At 39.4% G+C, this 10,842-nt stretch overlaps 1 protein-coding gene across 1 annotated transcript in view; it reads right to left on the bottom strand.

Moving 5' to 3' along the window:
• Nucleotides 1-7,938: 7,938 nt before the first annotated feature.
• The window catches only part of DCC (DCC netrin 1 receptor), a gene marked incomplete at both ends in the record, with an annotated part of 1,188,726 nt that continues 1,185,822 nt past the window's right edge, over nucleotides 7,939-10,842 (bottom strand). The window contains one exon of the mRNA XM_079717018.1: nucleotides 7,939-8,028. Coding sequence (XP_079573144.1) covers nucleotides 7,939-8,028 — 90 coding nt within the window. The remainder of the gene's footprint in view (nucleotides 8,029-10,842) is intronic.

The raw sequence follows: 10,842 nt of genomic DNA, 5'->3' as shown, positions 1-10,842 counted from the left end.
GGAGCAATTCAAACGACCAGAGGGTTGACACACATTGATCTAAATAGATCTTCCTTCATTTCAGAGTAAATAGATTAAAAATACTTAAATCTAAAATAAAGATAAGAATGGGTTAAAGTAATGAGACATAAAAAGCTGATAGGATAATCCTTTACAAAACCAGTAGAAGGTTCTTTCATAGAAAACTGATGTTTTCAAATTTATAAAAAAATATCAACTCTCTGAAAGAGAATTGGAATATAATGAAGAAAGAACAGGATGGGATAAAAAGACAGCATGATGAAATGAAGGAGGCAGTGGGTAAATAAAGGAAGAATTGCAATAAAATTTAAAATCCAAGTGCACAATTAAAACCATTATTGGAGGCAAAGATTTACAAAAAGCAAAAGTAGTGATGTGGATGACCAACCTGAAAATATGCAAAGGATGTTTAGAGAAAAGAGTAATGTGTGAAAAATAATGAGAAGTTTAATGATGGGATGGAAGTTAGGAAATATTTGTAAGAGTTACAGATGCACCTTTAAAACACATCAAAATAAATGGAAATGAGTAATTAATGAATTGAAGAAAATTTCCATGAAAGAGAGCAGTGTCAACCTTTCTGAATTCCAGCTCTGGGTAAACCTCTCTGATTTTCCAATTTCATTCAGATCTATTAAATTCTCCTACCTGCATATTAATGCAATCTGCTATCTATCTTCATTATAGCATTTTTAGGGTATTTAAAATAGAGAGTATATCATTTTTTGATTACTCCAAAATCCTTCTTATAAAGATATTTGCAGTGGAGATAGTAGCTAGTTTATCCCTTAACCTTCTCCTGTCTAGATCAAACAGCAGTAATCCATTTTATTTTTCTTCAAATAACGGTTTTCCATGGAGATACTATCTCTGATAGCTTCTGTGAAAGCGTGGCATCCTTCTGTAAGAGACGATTACATAAATTGAATATGTGAGATAAAACAGACTGTCGTAAATATGTTACTTCTAGGGCTTGCATATCACTTTAACATTTTGGTGTTAACGTATATTTCAGGAGTCATAGAATAAATATCAGCATTTACAGAAAATGGCTCTGAAATATCCTTACTTGGAATTTTTTAAATTGTGGTAAAGTATACCTAACATAAAATTTTAATTTTTAATATTTTTAAGTGTATAGTACAGTTCAGTAGCATTAAGTATGTTCACATTGCTGGGCTACCATTGCCACCATCCATCTCCAGAACTTTTTTCATCTCCCAAAACTGCAACTCTGTACCTATTAAGCAATTACTCCTCATTCCCCTATCTTCCCAGCCCCTGGTAACTACTGTTCTGTCTCTCTGAATGTGACTACCCTAGGTACCTCATTTAAGTGGAATCATACACTGTTTATTCTCTTGTGATGAGCTTATTTCATTTCACATAATGTCCTCAAGCTTCATCCATGTTGTAGCATGTGTCAGAGTGTCCTTCCTTTTAAGGCTAATATTCCATTATACACACACATACACACACACACACAATTTTGTTTATGTATTCATTTGTTGATGAGCTCTTGGGTTGTTTTCACCTTTTGCCTATAGTGAATAACAGGGCTATGAACATGGGGGTCCAAATATCTCTTAAGTCCCTACTTTTAATTCTTTTGGATATATGCCCAGAAGTGGAATTGTTGGATCATATGGTAATTCTATCATAGGGTCATTCTATGTTTAATTTTTTGAGGAACCACCATACTGGTGGTTTACGGCTGCACTGTTTACTAGTTTCCTAGTTCCCACTAGCAATGCACAAGGGTTCCAATTTCTCCAGGTTCTTGGTGATCTTAACCACAATTTTTTTCTCTCTAGGTGGAATGATTATGCATTGAAGAAGATGGGAAGAACTAAGTGGCCTTTAAAACCCCACCTATCCTGGCACTGGTGATGCATTGGCTTCAAGCAAACTCTCTGAATAGTTCTCTGCTTACCCAAGAGTTAGTAAAACTTTTATTAATATGTGATTTTCTCTTAAGGAATAGATTACACGCCCAGCTTCATCCTTCAATACTCATAGCCATATATTATTCAGTGCGTATGTGTCCCCATGTTCTGCAGTTGACACGATAAGAATGAAATATCTTGAGGATGGAGAGAGTATTGTATTTACTTGGTGTTGGCATGTTGAAATGGGAACAAAAATAGTAGGGTCTTTGCCTTGGGTTAAATCCCTAAAAACGGCCCTTGACGTGAAGATTTGTGTAAAAGTGATTAAGAAGTGCTCCCAGGAGAAATCACTGGGGGCAGAGGGGGAGAGGGAAATAGAAAGGAGGCAAGCCAAACATGGGGGCTGTATCTAGGGTGCAATATTGTGGAGCAGTATCTCCCCACAGAGAGTCACTCCGGCTCAGTCCTGCAGGGGGACTCTGGAAATGAGTTGGCTTACACTGCAGAATTGTCTCAATGAGGGCATGGGGGCTGCAGTATTTACCAGCTATTGGTGAGATCTGGAGTTTCCAGCTCTCCTGTGTATGTAGGCAAAGCAAGTTCTGGCAGCCCGAGACAGCCCTCCAACACACATGGGTATTTATTGGCTATTGGGATAGAAAGCATACTGAGCATGTGCATGAAAAGGATCCAAAGGGACTGACAGTCTCTGATACACATGTCAAAAAGGCAGCATGTATCCTGAGGATGAGAATAGGCAGGCAGGGGTTAGGGTCATGTGCATGTCGTATTAGCCATTTAATATAAATAACATGAAGAAAGAACTTTGTATCAAAACTTTATTAAACAAAAAATGCACCATTGGAATAACATTTCTATAAAAAATGAATATGAGACTGTTCTACAGTGATTACAAAACCCCTTTTTCCTCGTGTAGTAGTATACAAGATCATGTGTAGAAACAGTCATCGTTTTAAACTGTAAGCAAGTTTCCTTTCTCATAGAACAAGATTTACACTTAAATACTGCAATCACTAGTCTAATTTGGTTAACAATGCTAGAGTCTGACAATTTAAAGAAACTCTTTGTAGGCTCAAAATACCTTTTTTTTAAAAAAGGCATTTTGTAGCAACAAACAATTTCTTTTTCCACTAAGGCTAGTTAAAGCTGTAGTATACCCATTTCTACCAAATCAACCTACCACTAGCACACTAACAATTTGTTTGAATCGCAAAGCCCTTTGAGAGAATAAGTAGCATTGATCTGTAAAATGCTATCAGAATATTGTAGGTTTGGTGGTATTGTGTTTGAATGACCCTGGAAAGGGAGAAGGCGGTGATGACGGCGATTCAGTGGAGGCTTTGCCTGGGCGTATCCTCATACTCAGCAGTGGACGATTCTTTTCCAAAGTGGTCCCTCTGAGATATGGAACACTGCAGCTTTAACAGCCGTATCTAGATTCCCAACCAGATCTCCCTTTGTATCATAAATTATCCAAAAAGAAGCCACTCTAAATAATAAATTAAATATTACTTATAAAAAGTACACCCCAGACCCACCCACCCAGCCCCCAAACAAGCTGACAATTCAAAGTTCCAAATTGTCAGGTTTATCCTTCGATAATAAAAAACAGCATTTTTCCTCCTCCCCAACATTCCTTTCTTGCATCTGCGAACACACTTGCAGCACACACTGAGATACCTTGGCCCATGCATCTGTGTTTGCGACATCTTGTAGAGTTTTGCTGTTGCTCTCCAACCAGCGAAAAAATCATAGGATGACAGTGTACAAAGGCTCTCTACTGACAGCAGGAGAAATCCTTCAGAGAGTGCAACTAGAATTCCACCAAGTGAACATTATGCAATAGCGGCAACAGAGAGCCCAGACAACAGGCTTAGTGTGCGCTCGCCTGTATAATCTCGCGGACGAGGAACTACTCAGGCATTTCTTTTCAGAATCAGGACATCTTGGAAGCAGGTATTTGGATAGCAAGTTACACTGAGGCATGGGAGCACATATTTCAAATGCAATGGAATATCATACAGAACATCCATCTATGATTTTTCCAAAGTCTGATTTAATTTGAAATGCTGGAATCAAGTGAGAAGCTTTTCAGTACACTATGAAAGTGATTTCTGAAACTTACCAGAGAAAGACAAATTATTATTATTATGAGTAAAATGTTGCTTTGAAAGTAATTTTAAAAAGCGATGGTAGAGTTGTGTGTGTGACTGCTCTGCTGCTCTAGAATGTTGGGGGTTCTCTATTGTGTATGTGGATTATAAACAGGCTAGGACACGAACCTCTCTGGCTTTAGGGATGATCTGCGTTTAGATGAAGTAAACTGGTCCAGGAAGGGAAAGCAACCTTGTTCCTCATCTATTTTAAAGTTCTGACGGTTTTATTTTTTATTAACACAGCCAAAAGTAAGGAATTTTTCTATTTTTTCTCTCTCTCATGAACTAGAAATGGACATTCTGAAACTACAAGGAGTCTGAGTCTGGGACACAATTTTATCTAAAAGATAAGGTGATCTCTTTAGAGGTGGGTTTTTTTTTTTTTTTTTTTGGTTAGAATTCCAGTCCAGCAGTCAGGTATGAGACACTATTACATTTGGAGGAGACCTGAAGATGATTCTTTAAACAAAGTCAACAGACAGGTGTATCACAAGGGTGGTTAGGAACGAGCAACCATCTTCAAGCACTACGAAGGCTTCCAGAAAGACTTGTACTTAGATTCTTGATCAGAAAAGCCAGCAAGTGCCAACCAAACATTACAGTTTCCAAATGTTGTCTGGAATGACACACTAATGTTGGACAGCTCTCCTTCTGTAGCTCTTACCAATGCAGGGGATGAAAACATACATGTCATTGTGAAACACCCTTATTTTGAAGAGAAGAATGTTATATCCAACTCCTCCCAGGAAGCCTTAATAAGTTCACCTCTTATATCCCTGGCTTGATATATTTCCTTTTTTTCCAGCTTGTTCAATTGTGTGTGCATTTTATAATGCCCAAATATAAAGTTCCATTACTTAAATACCCTAGAAACTTATAGCGCTGCTCTACGAAGAGGTAGCTATGACTGGTTTCTTACTGAATGTGAGTCACTAATATTTAACTTTTAGCTAGAGCATCCTCCAAATATGTTTTATGCATTTTGAGCTATCTGCATTTTTGTGAGTTTAACAGATGCAGAACCTTCTAGAGGAAAGAAAATAGCTTTCTTATCAGTATGAAATGAAAAATACCAAACTTTTTCAAGAGAAGGCTCTTGCCTGACAGTTCAGCAGAGTGCGGGGGAGGCCTGAGGATGCCCCGCCATGTTTTATTTTCTTCTTTTTCGGGGAGAAATGACTCCTGGTGGCAGAGCTGCTGGTTGGCTGTCATGTAGCACTATGGGAATCAAAGAGATTTATGAGCTTAAAGAGCCCTGTATGTCATGAACCAGACTCAGAGACAGATTTCTTCTTGTCAGGAGATCAGGAGACTGGGAAATTAAAGAGTTACCTATAAACTTGGGCAGGCAGTTGTACACACGCGTGAACTATCTGAGAGAACGGGGAGCAGAGTTGTACAGAGTTGCAGTCAAGTTGTTTCATATTCAAACCATTGGGTACATCTCCCAAGAGTCTCTTGTCAGAATTTAAATGGATTCTACTGTATATACAGTGCATGGAGCTAAGATTTATTAGCATTGTCGATTACTGAAAAAAAACATTGGCTTTGTTTAATGAAGAAAGTTTCAAGAGCATCCACTGAACTCAAATAATGTATATTTTCATATATTTTTTAAAAATGTATTTCCTAGGGTCATTGACTTCAGAGGAGTCTAGAATGTTGTGAAAATGCTAGTTCTGTTGATTGTGCAGATACAGTCTATAGATTGAAGATGTGACTAATCCCTGAAATCCGAGATTTCTAGCTCATTCCAAACTGGACACTCAGGATGACCTTCCTTGGATGTCAAATGCCTTCAGAGTCTGTTCCATGTTTGTGAGGATTAGAAAGGGAAAGCCATCCTAGGACCTCGAGAAGATAAGGCTGGTCTGATGAACATTTTCTTTTCTGAGCTAATGGATTATTTCTGTATGACTCAATATTATGTTATGAAATGCCTTGTTCCACGTCAGTGGAGGGTTGTTTGCCTAAGCACCCTAGATGTTGAATAAGAGTTATCTGTCCCATAGGATAACATCACATAGCTCTTCAGAAGGACTTCATGAAAATATAAGTAAATTGATCAAGCACTCCTTGTTGAAGGAACAATTTCACAAATGGACCGGACTCTCTAATGAACCATTTGAACAAGCCCTCTCTTTGACATAAGATTTCTTTCCCGACATAAAACTGTAAAAAAATAATCTGAATTATTACTTCCGTTACAGTGCCATTTTGCTCAAAATATTTCATTCAGGGATTCATATATAATTACCCACCTAATAAAAGGAGCTATTAGGCTGTAAAGATCCTATCCCTTCCACGCTCTTTTAAAATTATGACCTACTCAAGCTTGAAATCAAAGGCAGAGCTGAAAGGAATAATTCAGCTGAAACTCTCTTATTGGGTTTTCAAGTTGCCTAACTGATAAATATGCAAACTGGCGCCCTTTTGGCGATTCAGCTGCATAAATGGATTAACTCCAAATGCAGCTGCAAATTCAAAAACTAAAAGGGTGCACACAAAATCTTTTTAATTTCACCTAGTTGCAAGCTGTAGATAAACATGGCAGGAGGAATTTAAGATTCTATGTCACAATGAAGATGCAGTTTTAAAGAGTATCCACTGGGTTTAGGATGTGTCACAAGTGTCAAGTGATGCCTTTCCCTCTGCTGCTCTCTGACTCTGGGCAGGTCAAGGTTTCCTTGACAACAAAGCTTGGTGGTTGTCACCTACCAATACGGCCTGCTGTAAGTCAGTGAGGACTTTGTTGGTGGAAGTGACATCACTCAAGAGAAGGTACTGTTTGAAACTGCCTTCCATTTTCCTTCCCTTCCTTGTGATGACTCTGCCATTTCCACAGAGGGTTTCAGAAAGGTGGGTCAGGAGGCCATGGGATGCGTGGAGTCAGCCACCTGGCCAGGGCTGGTTGCCAAGGGGAACTCAGGGAGGGATGGGGTGGAGCTGGGAACCCTTCTAGCCAGACTCCTGAGGGAGATGGACTTGGTGAAGCTTTGAAATATCACAGTGTGGTATGGCATGAAAGCCACCCAAATTAAAATTTCCTATTACAAGCTTAAGCACATAATTATCATGTGTCTGAAAAGATTGCATATTGTATCCTCTTTTAGGAAATGGACTGGCTGCTGGCAGGATGCCACTAGTTGCAGATTTCTAAGTGTTCCTGTTCTCCAGACATCAATGTTAATCAAGAGTGGATTTACCAATACTTGCTAAAATGGGTGAATTTTACAGCCACTTGCTGAATTCTACCACCTGTACAAGAATGACTTGAGTTACAAAACGTAAGCATTTGCTGCCTTTTGTTTACTTGTTTACTTTTTTGTGCTGTCCGAAAAACATCCAATCCTTTGGTGCTATGTAGTGAGAAAATTCCCATGGGTTCTTTGTACTTTAAATTTGAAAATAAAATAGTGGGCTTGCACTGATTTGCCATGGCAGGGTACAGGCTTCAATAATGCACTTGCATTTTGTAAGACTAGACCTACACATAGAAGAAAATGACAGGCCTTGATGAAGGAAAACATAAGCATTTGTCATGACAGTGTGGTCACTGCAGTGGCAAAGGCCCAGGACTATTCTAGCAGCTTCAGCTTTGACGTTGCAGTGAAGATGTATCTTTGCTTTTGTTAAGGGACCCCAGAGTCATCATTTTGAAACTCCTGATGCTTATGAAAGAAGGGATGCTTATTCCTTCTGAACTGCTTCAGGATCTTCCAGAACTCAGTGGTCCTGATGGTTAACCTGTACACTGGATAGAGTTCTTGGACACAGGTGTGCTGTTTATGGGTAATTGGTAATGCTGCAAAGGTCCCGGAAAATTCACCTCATCAATTCGGCAATGTGTGTTAAAAGGCCGAGCCTGTGATAGCGTTAAGTTGCTTCATTAGCCCTTCCAAACTTGCCATTTGTTCGCTCAAATCATCCTGTTCATACACCTACAGAGAGAATGAGAGCAAAGAATTAGTACAGGTGGATATTGGTGCACTCCTTTTGTTAAGGCAGGGCCATGTCTAATTGATTCACCGTATTCTCATGCATGGCACGGTGGCCCATAGTCAGGGGCTGTGGACTCACCATATCATCATTGAATGAAGATGCTGGTAATAAAAGAGGCAGTGATGAATGATTGTCTGCTATTTCACTGACTTCATCCTTGTGATGAGGCAAAGGCTTTAGTGTCGGAAAAAATCTTGTTTCAAATCAAGTTCTACCAAACTGTGTGATCTTGGACAAGTTAGTAAACCTCTCTGATGTGTAGTTCTCAGATGTAAAATGATGATGGTGATATCTATTTCATAGGCTATTCTCAGCATCCTGGGACATGTTTAGTGGTTATCAGTGTTCAGCACATGGTACCTAGTCAATATGTTCCTTTTCCTTTCCATTAGGCTGTGAACAGAATTTACATCACCAGGTTTCCTTTCTTTGTAACACCACATAGGCACTTTTTTATGTGTGGGAACTTGACCTGACCAGTGAAAAGTCTGAGGATTATGACCTTAGTTTGTGTGTGAAAACAGAATTCTCACCCCAAACCAGAACTGGCTCTGTGCGTGGTTGTAAAGGTGACCTTATGACATGGTTTGATTGGTGGATAAAATGGAAAGCCTGAACTGCAGAATCTTAGTGACCATATTGTCTGTAACTCTCCCTTACTGTGAGCCACTAGAATCGTGCCATTAATAATACCTTGCTGGGCTTCCCTGGTGGCACAGTGGTTGGGAGTCCGCCTGCTGATGCAGGGGACACAGGTTCGTGCCCTGGTCTGGGAAGATCCCACATGCCACGGAGCGGCTGGGCCCGTGAGCCACGGCCGCTGAGCCTGCGCGTCCGGAGCCTGTGCTCCGCAACGGGAGAGGCCACAGCAGTGAGAGGCCCACGTACCGCAAAAAAAAAAAAACAAAACCTCGCTATTAGTGAGCACAGACCCCCTGGTCACTAGCCTCGGGGATTTGGATTCAGTAGGTCAAGGAAAGGTTAGAATCTCTTCCTTTTATAAAGCTTCCCAGCTAATTTTGATGGTCAGCCTGTGGGGAAAACAAGGCTGTGGTGTTGATTTGAATCCCAGTTCTTCTATAGACTTGACTTTTGAGTCTGTCTCCTTATTTGTCAAATGGGAATAGCAAGCTTACCTCACTGGGTACCTGGGAGGATTCACCAGGTCAGTTTGGCGAGTGGTAAGTGCTCAATAAATGTTAGTATCTTTTTTCTTTTCCTTCTCGAAATACCCTTTGTTTTGACTTATACATACCGACTCTACCTGATTATTCTTGGTTAGCTCATTCATTTGATGAACTTATTGAAATTATTGAACCAAATTGAGGCCTGAGGCAGGATGTTTTGCTCTGTGGAGGCCAGGAAGCATTACTCAGTACTATGGTCAGAATGTATATTAAGTTCTGCCAAATAAACACCCTGGATGCCATGAGAACACTGGTGGAGAAGATATGCACAAAGCCACTCCAGCCACTGAACAAACAACTTGTGGTATTAAACAGGTTAGAAATGGTACCTTCTTATAGGAATCTCAACCTGCCAGTGAATGACTTGGTCATGTAATGTGTAATCTTCAGAGTTTAACAGGGATGGAAAGATGTAGCCAATTTGGCCCAAAAGACTGACCTATGTATGAGGAGGAATGCTGAAGGGAACTGATTAATTTGATAACTCCTTTCCCAAAATGATGTCATAGTTATCTGTGTTGTTTTCTCAAATTATTTAGATCTTGTCCAATACAGCAACCTCAAGCCACATGTAGTAGCTATTGGATCTTCGAAATGTGGATAGCCTGAATAGAGATGCATTGTACACATGAAATACACATCATATTCTGAGCACTTAGTACAAAAAAAGTAAAATATCTTAATGATAAATTTTTATATTTATGGCATGTTGAAATGATAATATTTTGGAAGTATTGGGTTAGATAAAATATATCATTGAAAGTAATCTCACCTGTTTATTTTTACATCTTTTCATGTGGCTCCTAGAAAGTTTTAAACTACACATGTGATTCACATTATATTTTTATAGGATAGTGATGATCTAGGTTATTTGTCCCATTTCTATATTTCCTTTAACATATTATATAATCTTACTGCTGTTCATATTATACTTTTGGCTGTCACCCCTTGGAGTCACTATATTTTTTTAATCAAACTTTTAAAACAGTTTTACTTTTTATTTTAATTTTTTTGGCTGCATTGGGTCTTATTTGCAGTATGTGGGGTTGCAGTGCATGGGCTTCTCTCTAGTTGTGGAGTCCAGGTTTTCTCTTCTCTAGTTGTGGTGCACAGGTTCCAGAGTGCATGGGTTCTGTAGTTTGCAGCGCACAGGCTTTCTAGTTGAGGCACGTGTGCTCAGTAGTTGTGGCGCGCAGGCTTAGTTGCCCCGTGGCATGTAGGACCTTAGTTCCCTGACCAGGGATCGAACCCGCATTCCCCGCATTGTAAGGCGGATTCTTTACCACTGGACCACCAGGGAAGTCCCTTAGAGTCAATCTTAAGTGCAAAAGCTGGGCCACCTGACATGATTCCTCATGAGATGAGATATATAAATTTAGGATTTGATCTGAATTAAGATATGGCTAACAAGTGTGACACTAAACTATTGCAATACGTAAACAGCTATATCCTGACAGAGCAGTGTGTTAGATTCTTGTAAATTTGAATCTTTTAAGTATGAAAGTATGTTAATTATATAACATACTTCTGCAAACATTCACACACATACACATATCCAGACTGTCT

The sequence above is a fragment of the Hyperoodon ampullatus genome (genome assembly GCF_949752795.1).
Source record: "Hyperoodon ampullatus genome assembly, chromosome: 13".
In the NCBI taxonomy this organism is placed as follows: domain Eukaryota; kingdom Metazoa; phylum Chordata; class Mammalia; order Artiodactyla; family Ziphiidae; genus Hyperoodon; species Hyperoodon ampullatus.
This window is presented reverse-complemented; position numbering and strand designations above follow the sequence as displayed.